General features: G+C 43.0%; 2 protein-coding genes across 2 annotated transcripts in view; one reads left to right on the top strand and one right to left on the bottom strand.

Moving 5' to 3' along the window:
* The window catches only part of NUDT6 (nudix hydrolase 6), a 33332-nt gene extending 31078 nt beyond the window's left edge, over nucleotides 1-2254 (top strand). Inside the window, exon 5 of the mRNA XM_054030926.1 lies at nucleotides 1772-2254. Within this exon, the coding sequence (XP_053886901.1) occupies nucleotides 1772-2166 (395 nt within the window). The 3' untranslated portion in view covers nucleotides 2167-2254. The remainder of the gene's footprint in view (nucleotides 1-1771) is intronic.
* Nucleotides 2255-2345: 91 nt separating this feature from the next.
* Nucleotides 2346-15221, bottom strand: part of FGF2 (fibroblast growth factor 2) — a 92898-nt gene continuing 80022 nt past the window's right edge. Inside the window, exon 4 of the mRNA XM_054030779.1 lies at nucleotides 2346-2858. Coding sequence (XP_053886754.1) covers nucleotides 2673-2858 — 186 coding nt within the window. The 3' untranslated portion in view covers nucleotides 2346-2672. The remainder of the gene's footprint in view (nucleotides 2859-15221) is intronic.

The following is a 15221-nucleotide window of genomic DNA, read 5'->3' as shown; positions in this document are numbered from 1 at the left end:
GGGAGTTTGCTTCATTTCCACTTCTGTTCTAACCAAGGAAGACTGGATGAACGTTCCATTAGGACTTCCAGTGATTCCAGCCCAGAGGAGCCAGGCATGGTAATGGATCAGACTGTCAGTAATCTCTACAACTGTGTCAGAGACATGGAATCCGAGCACTTCCGTGCCCTTCTCCTCCCCCCTCACTCCCCCAAGTTCTGTGTAGTTAATATTGTAATAAAATGTTCTGCAGACATATTTATATACTAATGCCCCCCTGCCCAGTCCTGCAAAGAGATGCTCATGTGTCAAGCTTTACTCACGCAACTAGTCCCATTAAATGCAATGCAATTATTAATGTGCTTAACTTTAAAACACACATGAAGTGTTTGCAGGATCAGGGCCATTTCTATATAAATGTTTATTGTCTATAAGAAAGGCTGTTAGAGATTTTGCTTATGGTTTGCTACTGTATGTCCTGAAATTATTTTCAGTGGTTTTAAAATAAATCCAAAATTTATATCTTCTGTACTTCTGACTTTTCAAGATGGTGATTTGCAGGCATTATTAAAATGAATGTAATTCTGTTAAATATAAACCAACATTCTAATTCCTAATTAACTACAGCAAGTTGCCTTGCAAACTAGACATGGGCATTTTACATCACAGACTAAACAGAGTCACATCCCTTGCCATGAGGATTAAAAAAAAATCTAATAATTCTATTTACCCATCCAAAAAATACTCCACCCAAGTAGGTTTGTAAAGTTTTGCAAGGCCTAGGAACAGCTAAATTTTGGCAGAAGAGGATATTAGAGCCCTCCTGGGATCTTTGATTTTGATTGCTGTTCGGAGGTAACTCTAGCTTTTGGTTAGTGGAGAGACTGGGTCTAAGCACTGAAAGAGTGAATGAGTTACCCTGCCAGCCATTAGCTGTTTTTAGACCCTGACTCAGCAAGGTTCTTAAAAATGTGCTTAACTTTAAGCACAAGTAGTCCCACTGACTTCAGTAGCACTATACCTGTGCTCAAGGACATTCCTGGACTGGGGCCCAAGTTAACGGATTTTTTTTCTCCATTCCTATTGATTTTTATAATGAGAAATATAAGAGGTTTTTATCTCCTCTTGGTCAGTGTACAAAAGATTTACATATGCAAAGTTAATAGGAATTATCTGTATGAATTTCCCATGCATCAATAGATTTCATGGTATGTTAGCAAAATAATATAACTGAAATGTCATTATAGACATTTAAGGATAACTTTGCAAGAAGGGTGAGGTCCTCCTTCATTCTGTAGGCCAGTTTGTTTGCACACTTACATCTGTAAGATAAATTGTGTACTTGTGCCACTGAATTAATTGATTTGTTCCCACAATCAGATATAATTGAAAGTCCTCAGATGCAACAGGAAGATCAGCCATTGAAAGTAAACCTAAAAATGTATTAATTAGGATCAAAGAGAACTGAAAATATTTAGCAAATATCTTTAGACAAGAGCTGGGTATACTGCATTGGTGCATCAGTTTCAGAGCTACCATACTTGTACAGTATTAAGGAACATTCATCATTTTGTAGGTTATCCACAAGAAAAGCAAAGTAGTCCATTACAATTAGTTTCGTTCAAAGGGCCAAAAACTGAGCTTACTGTAGTGTTGGAGTTTATAGCCTTTACGGTCTCAAAAAGGTGTTACCATCAGCGATGCTTTATGAGTTGGAAATCTTTCACTATGAACAGTTCTTGAAATGTAGTCTCCTCTTACATGTACTGTAGGAATATTTCTCTCCATCTAGGAAACACAGCAGTTCGAGAGGTTTTTGAAGAGACTGGCATTAAGTCAGAGTTCAAGTCCCTCTTAAGCATAAGGCAGCAACATAGGCACCCTGGAGCCTTTGGGTTATCAGATATGTATATCATCTGTCGCCTGCAGCCTTCCTCATTCAACATCAGCTTCTGCCAGCAGGAATGCTTGAGGTGCGAATGGATGGATCTTGAGGAACTTGCCAAGACCAAAGACACTACTCCCATCACCAGCAGTGTAGCTAAACTGCTACTTTATGGATACAGAGAAGGGTTTGATAAGATTGATATAACCATGAGAGAATTTCCAGCTGTTTACACAGGCCTATTTTATAAGCTGTACCATAGGGAGCTGCCAGATACTTATAAAAACACGACAGAATTCTAATAAGCTTCACATTTAATTAAATTCATAATTTAGAATTGATTGTTTTAAATTGTGGGCTTACTTGTACCATATTAAAAATATTCCTGGACTTTGTTCTTGCTGAATTCAATATTTACTTTTTTTATTTTCTAGTAAGATATATAGATATATATATTATTTCTTTTAAAAGGTAAATATTCCTGTAAATGTGTGCACATCTTTAAGTTTCCTTTACACTGCAAGGCTAACATAAGGCTAATATAGTAGCTCTAACTAGAGGAAAATACGTGAAGCACGGATACTGAAGTTTCTATACATTTTCCTGGTGCTTTTTCCTCTGGACACTGGCACAATTGTTTCAAAACATACAGTAACATCAAGGTTATATTATACAAACATATTTAGTAATCAGACATCTGCAAAAGCAGTTATCAAATATTTGCTCACACTTTACTACTTTTGGAAGGAGTGGAGGAAACTACCACTTTAGTGTGTTGTGGCATAGACTATAGAATCTACCACTGAAATCAGCTCTTGGCAGACATTGGAAGAAAAAGGATAGCTTTCTGCCCTGGTCCAGTTTTTGGTCCAAGTTTGTACTGTCCAGTTCTTTTCAGTGCCACATACCAATCAGAATATTTCCGTGACCGGTAAGTGTTGTAGTTGTTTGATTCCAAGCGCTCAAAAAAGAAACACTCTTCAGTTACACATTTCTGAAAGGGAAAGAAAAAAAAATGTTATTCATATTCATCCCCTCTGGCATAACAAATCACTCCCTTAAATACATGGGAGTGCCTATTAATGAGAGGAGTTAGTTGGTGATTAAAGTTATTGGTATCACAGTAGTATGGACATTTTCAAAAGATACTCTTTTCTGAAGAACAGATTTCAAGGAATTCATATTAAACATACTTTTGTGTTTAAAAATACATGCAAGTGATTATCAATAAACTCCTAAAGGAGATGCAGTTGGTGTGAACCACTGGATGATTTTTTGTAGCAGCCATTGAGCTAGATAAAGCTCAGAGTAATCTGTCTTTATACTATTTATTTCTTTGTTCCTTTCCACCATTTATAAAAAATGAATGAAGAATCCTGTCTGCTGCAATTATTGATAGCTCCTGATTTCCAAGCCAGACAATTCAGCTATCCCTCTTGCCTAGTTACAACAGGAGAAAAAGTATGAAGTGGGTCATCTGCCCTGCCAGATCTTTTCATCAACTGGTGAGAAATAGAATATTAGAGGTCCAGCCTAGGACCAAACTCTTCTGTTTGTATGGTTTATTTTAATTTTCTTGAAGCCAAATCCTATGGTACTATTGTGCAGTAACAAAAATATTAATAGTAGTGAGCCTATTCTGTTACCGGGATAATAATAATAATATTTCTTTAAGAAGAAAAAATTAAATCTAATGAGTGTATCCCATGTGGAAATTATATTTATTCTATCCATTGTTACAGGGGAACCTAAGCCAGGAAAAACGTTCATGTTAACTAAAATTTTACTCCATTTCAAATATGTTCCACAATATGCTTTGCAATGTGCATTTCAGAATCCAGAAAAATGCAGTTAGTCTCTAACTCTATAAAGGGAAATTAATATTTCCCAATTGTGACACTGATTATCAGCCTCAATAGCTGATAACATCTAGGTAGAGAGAAACTTTAAAGTACATTTTCCTCATCTAAATCCTACTTGACAGTAAATCCTGACAGTAAATCTAAAGCTAAATCCTACTTGACAGTAAATCCTGCCTGATTTATTTCCTGAAGGATTTACACACACGAGTTATTTTAGTTTTTAATGTATAAGCAGAAATTCCCAAATACACATATACCTTCAAACCAATTACTGCAGTTTTACTTAATTCTAAAGAAATTAGTTATAGGAAATACTGGGAACTTGTTGAAGTCCAGTGGTGTCAGACACATGCCATACAAGAGCTTGAATACATGCCATCGTCCACTCCCTTATTTGTTCCTGACAGCCAGATTATAGAAATATTTTCATCAAATGATGTAATTTTCACCTTTAGAATTCAATCTACATTGTTTAGAATTAAGTAAGCTATGACCCTCAAATTTCTAGTAATTTTCTAATGCTGAACACAAACAGCCCCTTCCCTGCTGTTCCTCCCTCTCAAACACACACACACACTTTACCCATTTTTACTGATGTAGAACAATGCAATCAATACATTTGTTATAGATTTTTCTGCAAGGGCTAATCATTTTGTTGTCAGAATAATGCATCTCACTTCAAAAGGAATAATTTAATATAATTTTGACTTTAAAAAGCAAAAATACTTTAGATTGTAAGATCTCTGGGGCAGGAACTACTCCTGGGGGAATTTTGCACCACTGCACAAGCACAGAATTTGGAGGTGAAGGGAAGCAGTGATAGGGATCATGCTGCAATTACACTTTTCACCCACCAGGGGTGGATGTGGGACCAGAAGAGGGCAGTTGGCTCACAAGCCAGAGCAACTACCTACCTGCAGAGAGGAAAGGGGCAGAGGCTGCCTTCCTCAATGCCTTGCCTGCGGGACCAGAGAAGGCACAGGGGGGAAGAAGGGAAAAGAGCAGGGAACACGGTTGCTAGGGGGAGATCACAAAGACTGGGGTTCAGAAGAGCTAGTGGGGGGATAGATAGGTGGGGCACAGGAGTTAGTGAGGTGATAGAGTCAGGGGATGAATGGAAGTAGGGGTGCAGGGCCACATGGGGATGGGGTCAGAGGGGGGTCTGCAATGGGGGAGACTCCCCAGCCTCCTAACAAGACACCCTCCCCCCAAAAAACTGTTCCATATTTCTCCCATCCACACCCAACATTCCTCCTAACTCCCAGGCTCCTTCCCAGCAATTACTTCCCCCTCCCTCAGCTCCTCCATTACCCCTGACTCCCCCAACCCTTTGGGCTGCTTCTGAGGGGTGTGAAAAATAAGTTTCTGTATTGCAGTTTAAATGAATGATTACTCAGAGTTCTGTATTAATATGCCTAGTAACTAATTATGTTAAAAAAAATATTTCCTGATTTTTTTTTATTTGTCTGTACTGTTACAGACATACTTGCTGACGGGTATTTTGAAATAAATTACCAAAATAATTGAAAGTGGCATGATTATATTGTGTTATTTTGACAAATAAAATATGCAGAATTTTAAAATATTGTGCACAGAATTTTTATTTTTATTTATTTTTTTTTATGTAGAATTCCCCCTGGAGTAATGTTGTGAATGTTCTCAGTGGCCAACAAAAAATACGAAATCATATAACATAGAACAGTTGTTTTTGGAACAGAAGGCCCAATTATTCACACAGCTGTGGGCAAAGGGCCACATGTGGTGGCGGCGGCGGTAACACCTTTATGGCATGCTACCCACCTTTCCTAGACCTCCAGTGGGTTCCTGGATCTGAATATGGGTCCTGATTCAGCAACGTCTATGCTTACATTTTAAAGTATAAAAATAGGCCAATTGACTTTAAAGATGAGCATTCTTATGTGCTTTCCTGAGTAGGAATGGAATTACTGACATGTTTTAGTCCTTTAAATAATCAGGCCCACAGTGAAGAAATAGAGCTACATGTATTATTCCCCCTTCAAGACTCACAGATCCAAAGATAAGGCAGCTGTAGGTTTAACCACCTTCCTCCCCCATTTCTTCATCCTGCCTCAAGCACAGAACTGAGAATCAGATACCAGAGCTCATATTTGCCAACCATTACTGAAATACTAGGATGCTGAAGTGTACACACATTAATATCTTTACATTGACTTGTTTCAATTAAATGAATGAGCTTGGGGGATCCAAAAGGCTCACCCATTTTGTCCTTCCTTCCCATTAACTCCCATGGAATCCCCTGTCTCCCCAGCCTGTTCCCAGGAACCCCATTTCCCCATTCTGTCTCTATCACCTCCCTCACACAGAGCTTCTGAAAGTGGTGATATTATTTATCTATGATACTACCCATTATGTGCTAGTCGCATTCCAAGCACCCAAGGATAGTACTGTCTCCAAGGAGCTAATACTCTAAGGAGAGACAGACAAGCCAACGCTGGGAAAAGGAAAGAACAATGTTACAGTACAACCTCAGTTATGGAGGTTGTTTGTAACTCTGAACAAAACATTATGGTTGTTCTTCCAAAAGTTTACAGCTGAACATTAGCTTAATACAGTTTTGAAACTTTACTATGCAGAAGAAAAATGTTTCATTTAATTGAAAATGGTTAAAAGCAGCAAGTAGAGAAACAGTTCCCTTACCTTGTCAAATCTTTTTTTTTTACGCTTCCCCTTTATTTTTTTTTTAGTAGTTAATGTTTAAACACAGTACTGTACTATATTTGCTTTTTTGGGGTCTCTGTAGCTGCCTGATTGCATACTTCAGGTTCCAAATGAGGTGTGTGGTTGACTGGTCAGTTCATAACTCTAGTGTTCGTAACTCTGAGGTTCTACTATATGTACGGATCAACTAGTTTCACTGTAAATAGCACAGAAATAGGTGGGTCCTTTACTTCTGCCTAAACCTGTATATCATGCTCACCAAATCGAAGCAAAGTGCACCCTGAAATGTGTTTTTCTTTCAAGAACCTTAAGAGTTAGTGGCTTATCGTTGAGAGAGATTACATTCTTGATTGCCTTGAAAAAAAACCTACAAGCTCTCTTTAGAGCCAGTAAGTTTTTATCTTTCACTTGACAGAGTTTAACAAATGCAGCTAAAGATTCCATGACTCACGTTTCCAGGAAAGCATGGGTTTCCTATGTCACCAAGATGCACGCCATCCCTGCAGTACAAAGAGTGATTTGTAGTGATCTTCTGATGCCAAATATTTCCCCACTTCCATATTTATCTAGCATCTGGAATTATTATTTGTTCTCATCTTCTGCAAACTCCAGAAGAGAAAAATCACTGAACTCCTGTACCAGCCAATCCACTCCCATACATCTTCTGCTGCACAGCTTTACACATAGCAGAAGCCCATGCTCCCTCAAGACCTGAGTCTGACACCATCACTTGTGTTGAATAGTACCTTACTCTACAAATAATTCCACTGATGTCAAAGGATCTAGTTGAGTACACAAGTAAAGGCATCAGAATTTAACCCTTAGATTCTGCATGTTTGGAATTGTTTCACTGGGATCTTTAAATTAGCCACTGCTGGACTAGGTAGGTTTTAATGGCTGTTAGTAATAAGGAGAGAACTGGTAGATGTAGTGTTCCTCTGGATCTCACCACAGAGGAAAAACACCACTATATTTCTCCACTTCAACAAAGGGGGGGGGGGGACTCCAATATTTTATTGAGAGACAGTAATTTCTCCTCCTATATTTAGCTGCACTGCAGCCACACTGTGCCTCTCGGTTAACCTTTTGGGCCCCACTAGCATTGTCCCCTGTACAAGGGCAGAGAGCCATTGTGCTGGGACTCATTTGGTTGCAGGATTGTCTCCTTAAAAAGGGGCAGGAGGAGATCTCAAAAGCAGAGCTAAAATAGAACAGAGCATTGATTTAGAGAAAGAGCTACCTCCTTTTCATATCTCAGCCGTATCACATTCAGTCAGATACATTTACTCTATGAAAAAAGTTCTTCAAATGACAGAATAAGCTAATCATTAAAAGGAAAGTGTGTCGGAAATCTTGGACAGGAATCAAAACAAATAAACCAAAATACATCCTAAACAGAGAGCCCATCTGCCAAATTAGTTACCAACAGAACTGCTGTATTGCTTTATGACTATTAATTGAAAATGTAAGTATTTAACTACAACTAAACCCAAACCTGAAAACAACTAGGCTTCATAACCAGGCTTCAAAACAGTATGCATGCAAACATAGATGGGAAAATCTTGAATTTTAACATTTGTGTCAGGTTTCTGTTGCTATGAGCAACTAAATGCACAACTACAGTGTGGAATAAGGAGTCTGCTGTGTATTAAAAACCTAACCAAACTTCAGTCTCCAAATATAGGTTTTGGCAGTAGAATATAAATACTTGCAGCCATTTCTATATACTACTCTTGATTTTTGAAGATCTTTGAACAGAATCCATGTGCTGACTTCTCATGTACCTCTAAATCACTAACATTTTAAAAAAATGTAAATAGTCAAACCAATACTTGTCTCACGCTTTGTGTCCTATCTCCAAAAGAAAAGATTACAAAATCATAATCTAATATTTACTGAGCACCTTTCACCACAGAAGATTTTCAAGCACTTCAGTTGTATGCAAACATATGCATTAATCGTCTCAACCACCACTGAAATGCAGCCAACTCTATAGCTTTAATAAGACATAGTAAAATTGCACAAGGAAAGGAGGATAAAAAGCATTGAATTCAGTTCAGACTTGAAGCAGAATTTATGTAGATTCAATATACCTGCCAAATTGGACGCTCAGCTAAGGCTTTTGCAAGAAAGTACCAAGGAAATCCCTATACCAACTGATTCAGGCTCACAGGGATTGGGTTCAGAGACTGTTTAATTGTGGTGTAGACATTCGGGCTCTCGGGCCCGAGCCGGGCTCTCGGGCCCTGTGAGGTGGGATGGTCCCAGAGCCCAGGCTCCGGCCCAAGCCTGCATGACTACACTGCAATTAAATAGCCCCTATTCCAGAGTCAGCTGGCATGAGCCAAACGTGGGTGTCTAATTGCAGTGTAGACATAACCTAAGTGATCACAGGTGGTCAGGATCTTGGTTTGCATCTTATCCAAAAAGCTGACACCTCCAGCAGCACCATTTCCACTCATACCATATTAAGGCATTGGTTGCAGAACTTCTCTTGAAATATCAATTTAATGTCCTGCAATTCTATGGTGGTCTCCAATCAAAGTAATAACCAGACAAAACTAAGCTTTGGAAGTGAGATAAAAGAGTACAGTCAAAGATGACATGGTTGCCAGCCTTAATATTCTCTCTAAAATAGAGGTCACTTAAGATGCAACATGATGGGAACTGAAAAGATACTGTAGTTAGAACAACAATCTGGAGTCTCACCTGTTTCGTCCCTGCGTGGGAGTTAACATTAATGGAAGTTAGCAACATTAAAATTATAAATCTTCCAATGTATAGGAAATACCTGTGTTTTTCATATTATAAATGCAAAGGTCACCAATAAAGAGGGAAAATGGGTTTGTGCTTTTCCTTCTTTATGATGCAACAAGGTGGTCTGATTTTTTTTTTTTCTTTCAGCCTTCTAAGTTTTTAATGTTAGGAATTCTGGTCTTGTCTACCCTGTAAAAACTATATATGACTAGCAAACTAATAAGATTATAACATGAGAGATATTATGCAGGTGAAACTTGATTAATTGAGGTAGAGTGTGAGGAAGAAGAAGTGCTTTTCACTCAGACAGCTTAAAACTTTTGTTAACATCCAGCTTAACTAGAAGGCCTAAGAAATGCTTAGGAGAAAAGAGACGTCTGTTAAAAATCAACAACCCCTATTCCTTCAACTGACAGCAGATAAAAGCTCACAATCCACATCTGGGACCTCCAGTGAGTTCCCCAGCAAAACCAGATTTGCCATTCCTGATACTTCTCAGGTAAAAAATGGGGGGGGGGGGGGAGGAGAAGAGAGAAGAGGGGGACACAACAAACAAAATACCTGAAAAAGACTTTCAAGCCAAAAAAATAAGAATTTTAGAAAGACAAAAACAATTTAAGATAATTTAGGGTTTGTCTATATAGTCACTTAGTGCACATCAAGCTGTGTTGTAGATCTGCAGCACTCTAGCCCGCCATGCACTAAATCATCAGATAGACAAGCTCTTAATTGGGAAGGGTGCCAGATTGACAGCTTTGGAAACTGAAGTCATCCTCTCTTTATCCACAGAAAAGCTTGCTGCTATCTTTTGTATACTGTCCTGCAAATGTAGTTCAACTCTGACTTGGAGGGACCACCTCAAGGGAAGAGAGGGTGATGCACTCAATATGCTCAATTCACTCTTCATCCTTTCTTCTGAGTGACGTAAGATGTGGACACCTGTCCAAAAGGAATGGGATTCTGACCACTGACTCATTTCACAGGCCACTGTACAACCGTTGGATGAAAATGCATTTTTGATTATATTGATCAGGGCTAGATTCAACATGGTGATCTAGAGGTGAAAGACTCCATTGTCCATTTCTAAAGGTATGTCTACACTACGAGACTAGTTCGATTTTACTTAAAGCAAATTTGTGGAACTGATATTACAAAGTCGAACATGTGTATCCACACTAAGGACAGTAATTCGACTTTATGAGTCCAGACTAACGGGGCAAGCATCGACATTGGAAGCAGTGCACTGTGGGTAGCTATCCCACAGTTCCCGCAGTCCCCGCTGCCCATTGGAATTCTGGGTCAAGCCCCCAATGCCTGCTAGGGCAAAAAAATGTGTCGAGGGTGGTTTTGGGTAACTGTCGTCATTCAACCCTGACTCCCGCCCTCCCTCCGTGAAAAGCGCCAGCGGGCAATCAGTTCGCGCACTTTTCTGGTGATTGACAGCGCGGACGCCACAGCACCGCGAGCATGGAGCCCGCTGTGATCATCGCTGCAGTTATGGCCGTTATCAACACCTCGCGCCTTATCATGCACCTTTTTCAGAGGCAGATGCTGAGAAATCAGTCGAGGAGGCTACGGCAGCGCAGTGAGGACATTAAGTCTGAGAGGTGCACAGACCTCTCACAAAGCATGGGACCTCACGCCGTGCACATCATGATGGCAATGGGTCATGTTGATGCTGTGGAACGGCGATTCTGGGCCTGGGAAACAAGTACGGACTGGTGGGACCGTATAGTGCTGCAGGTCTGGGATGAATCACAGTGGCCGCGAAACTTTCGGATGCGTAAGGGAACTTTCCTGGAACTTTGTGAGTTGCTGTCCTCTGCCCTGAAGCACAAGGACACCCAGATGCAAGCAGCCCTGACTGTCCAGAAGCGAGTGGCCAGAGCCCTCTGGAAGCTTGCAATGCCAGACAGCTACCGGTCAGTCGCCAATCAATTTGGAGTGGGCAAATCTACCATGGGGGTTGCTGTGATGCAAGTAGCCAACGCAATCGTTGAGCTACTGCTCTCAAAAGTAGTGACCATGGAAAATGTGCAGGTGATCATAGATGGCTTCCCTGCGATGGGATTCCCAAACTGCAGTGGGGCTATAGATGGAACTCACATCCCTATCCTGGGACCGGACCACCAGGCCAGCCAGTACATTAACTGAAAGGGCTACTTTTCAATGGTGCTGCAAGTGCTGGTGGACCATAGGGGACGTTTTACCAACATCAACGTCGGATGGCCGGGCAAGGTTCATGAATTTCGCGTTTTCAGGAACTCTGTTCTGTTTAGACGGCTGCAGGAAGGTATTTACTTCCCGGACCACAAAATAACTGTTGGGGATGTGGAGATGCCTATAGTCATCCTCGGGGACCCAGCCTACCCATTAATGCCCTGGCTCATGAAGCCCTATACAGGCGCCCCGGACAGTGAAAAAGAACTCTTCAACTACCGGCTGAGCAAGTGCAGAATGTGGTGGAGTGTGCTTTTGGGCGTCTGAAGGGGAGATGGAGAAGCTTACTGACTCGCTCTGATCTCAGCGAAACCAATATCCCCATTGTTATTGCAGCTTGCTGTGTGCTCCACAATCTCTGTGAGAGCAAGGGGGAGACGTTTATGGCGGGGTGGGAGGTTGAGGCAAATCGCCTGGCTGCTAATTACACCCAACCAGACACCCAGGCGATTAGAAGAGCCCAGCGGGACGCACTGTGCATCCGGGAAGCTTTGAAAGCTAGGTTCCAGAGTGAGTAGGGTAACCTGTGACTATTACGTTTGTTTAAACAGAAGCTGAACCTGCCCCCGTTTCTTTACCCAGTTAATGTTGACTATCTTCTCCAGTTACCAAACCCGTTACCAAACCCCTTCCCCCCCTTCCAACACACCTTTAAAAATAAAATAAATGAAACTTTGTTCATTAACACCGTTTTCTTTATTAAGGATTTTGCGGTAAAGGGTTGAAACTGGGACGCAGACTGTGGTGGGGAGCGGGTGTAGTGATGGAAAGGATGCTTCTAAACTCGAGGAATGACAGGCTCCTGCTCCTAGAGCAGTCCGCAGTGGTGGACTGGTTATTTCAATGGAGCCTGCCACCCCTCCTTTTCGGGACTCTGTAGGTGGGGGCTATGTGACTTTCTGGTGGGGGAGGGCGGTTACAGATCTCCTGCTGCATGGCTCTGTCATCCAGGCTAAGGACCGCTGCATAAGATCTGTAACCGCCCTCCCCCGCCACAAACTCACATAGCCCCCCCACAGAGAACATGAAAACCACCTCCCAGACTGACTAGTCCTAGTGACTGCAATGTGTGTGTGACCTTCTGCTGAATCTGTCCCCGTGTCTGTACCCTGGTAAGGGTGACTGTGCTCTCCAATTACCAACCCCCTTCGCCCCCTTCAAACACACTGTCATCTAAAAGAACATGAGGGAAACAGTAATGAACAGAAACGTATTTTTTATTAAGAACTACACAGTTAGGGGATGAAACTGGGACGGGGGCTTGGGTGAGGTGCATTTGGAGGGAACGAAGGGACATATCAAATCTTTGGGAATGAGAGCCTTCTGCAATTTGAGCAATCTGCAGGGGTGGAGTGACTGTTTTCACGGCCCCTGCCGCCCCTCCTTCTTGGGACTTTGGGGGCGGGGGGGGGAATGGGACTTTGTGGCGGGGGAGGGCGGTTAGAGATAGAATGCAGGGGGGCTCTGTCCTCCTGCCTCTGGTCCTGCAGAACATCTACAGGGCGCTGGAGCGTGTCCGTTTGCTCCCTCATCAGTCCAAGCAGCGTTTGAATCGCCTGCTGGTCTTCCTGCCACCACCTGTCCTCCCTTTTGCTGTGTGATCGCTGGTATTGCGACATGTTCTCCCTCCACTGGGTCTGCTGTGCCACCTCGGCTCAGGAACAGACCGTAAGTTCTGAGAACATCTCATCCCGGGTCCTCTTCTTTCGCCGCCTGATCTGTGCCACCCACTGGGAGGGGGATGCCGGGGTAGCTCGGGAAACGCTCACAGCTGTGGGATGGGAAAAAGGGAGTGAATTCCTCAAAAAGATACATTTTTGCAAACAATGAATATAGTCTCTCTCTGTGAACAAGACCATGCACAGCACCTATCACATGTGCACTCAGTACAAGGTCGAATTTTCTGTCTTCACCTTAAATGCCTGGGGTCTTGCTGTACAGATCACACAAGCGGGGCTGGACATCAGAATTCTGCTAGCAGGCGGCCATGGTAAGCCGTAGACTTTTGGCTGCTTAAAGCCTAATTTATAGCAGTGCCCTCCTTTCACATTCCAAGCAATGCTCCTAGCGTAGGCCAGTTCCTGCTGCTGCAATCTGGCCGGCATGAACTCTGCCCCGTCCCACCCCCATCGCGGCTGTCCCCGGGAAAGATCCCTGCATGCTGCCGGCGAACCGCTCAGCAGGAACAGTTCTCCTCCCCGCCCCACCACGTGGCTGGGCTCGGGAAAGATCCCTGCACACTGCTGGCGAACCGCTCAGCAGGAACAGTTCGCCTCCCCGCCCCACCACGTGGCTGGGCTCGGGAAAGATCCCTGCACGCTGCCGGCGAACCGCTCAGCATGAACGGTTCGCCTCCCCACCCCCACCGCTGGTAAACTGCCAGTTACAGTTATTTAAAGGAACAGGCAATCAGTCCCCATACTAAAATTCCCCTAATTCAAAGCAGGTCACCATGAGTGATATCACTCTGATGAGGATTACAGAGGCAGAGAAAGACCGCATGCTGCGTGAATGCCAGCAAACACCAGGGCCGTATGCCGCCATGCTTTGCCAGGCAATGATCCCGGAGTACCTGTTGCTAGCCTGGCGCGGAAAAGTTTCCTACCATGGAGGAGGCAATAAGGCCGCTCTCCCCAGGAACCTGATGCAAAGGCTTTCACATTACTTCCAGGAGAGCTTCGTGGAGATGTCCTTGGAGGATTTCTACTCTATCCCCAGACATGTTAACAGACTTTTCCAGTAGCTGCACTGGCAAGGACTAAAAAGTTAAGCGCCTAGGGCAAACTAATCATTAAAAACCCATTGCTAACAAACCATGCCTATTCTATTCAAAATAAATGTTTACAACACTTACCTACTGATGTTTCCCCTGATTCACGGTCCGGGTTACCGCGTTGGGAGGGTTGGTAGGGGATCTCTGTGAGGGTGAAGAAGAGATCCTGGCTGTCCGGGAAATCAGCGTTGAAAGCACTGTCGACTGCCTCGTCCGCGAACAGCTCCAAGGAAGTGGCCGTCGACAATACCCCATTGTCAGAGTCCACGAACAGTGGTGGGGTAGTGGTGGCAGTCGCACCTAGAATGGAATGCAGTGCTCATAGAAACGGCATATTTCTGGGATCCGGAGCGTCCGTTTGACTCTTTGGTCTTCTGGTACACTTGTCTCAGCTCCTTGATTTTCACACGGCACTGCGTTGCATCCCCGCTGTATCCTCTCTCTGTCATGGCATTTGAGATCTTCTCGTAGATCTTCGCATTCCGTCTTTTCGATCGCAGCTCCGAAAGCACGGACTCATCGCCCCACACAGCAATCAGATCCAAGACTTCCCGATCAGTCCATGCTGGGGCCCTCTTTCTATTCTGCGATTGCATGGTCACCTCTGCTGGAGAGCTCTGCATCATTGCCAGTGCTGCTGAGCTTGCCACGATGTCCAAACAGGAAATGAGATTCAAACTGGCCAGACAGGAAAGGGAATTCAAATTTTCCCGGGGCTTTTCCTGTGTGGCTGGTCAGAGCATCCGAGCTCGGAGTGCTGTCCAGAGCGTCAACAGAGTGGTGCACTGTAGGATAGCTTCCGGAGCTATTAGCGTAGAATTCCGTCCACACTAACCCTAATTCGACATGGCCATGTCGAATTTAGCGCTACTCCCCTCGTCGGGGAGGAGTACAGAAATCGATTTAAAGAGACCTCTATGTCGAAATAAATAGCTTCGTTGTGTGGACGGGTTCAGGGTTAATTCGAATTAACGCTGCTAAATTCGACATAACCTCCTAGTGTAGACCAGGCCTAATACTTAAGCTATACAGTCCCTCTATAAAA

Source organism: Malaclemys terrapin, chromosome 5 (assembly GCF_027887155.1).
Source record: "Malaclemys terrapin pileata isolate rMalTer1 chromosome 5, rMalTer1.hap1, whole genome shotgun sequence".
NCBI classification, from domain to species: Eukaryota; Metazoa; Chordata; order Testudines; family Emydidae; genus Malaclemys; species Malaclemys terrapin.
The sequence above is the reverse complement of the archived record's forward strand: the minus strand, read 5'-3'. Positions and strand labels throughout refer to the sequence as shown.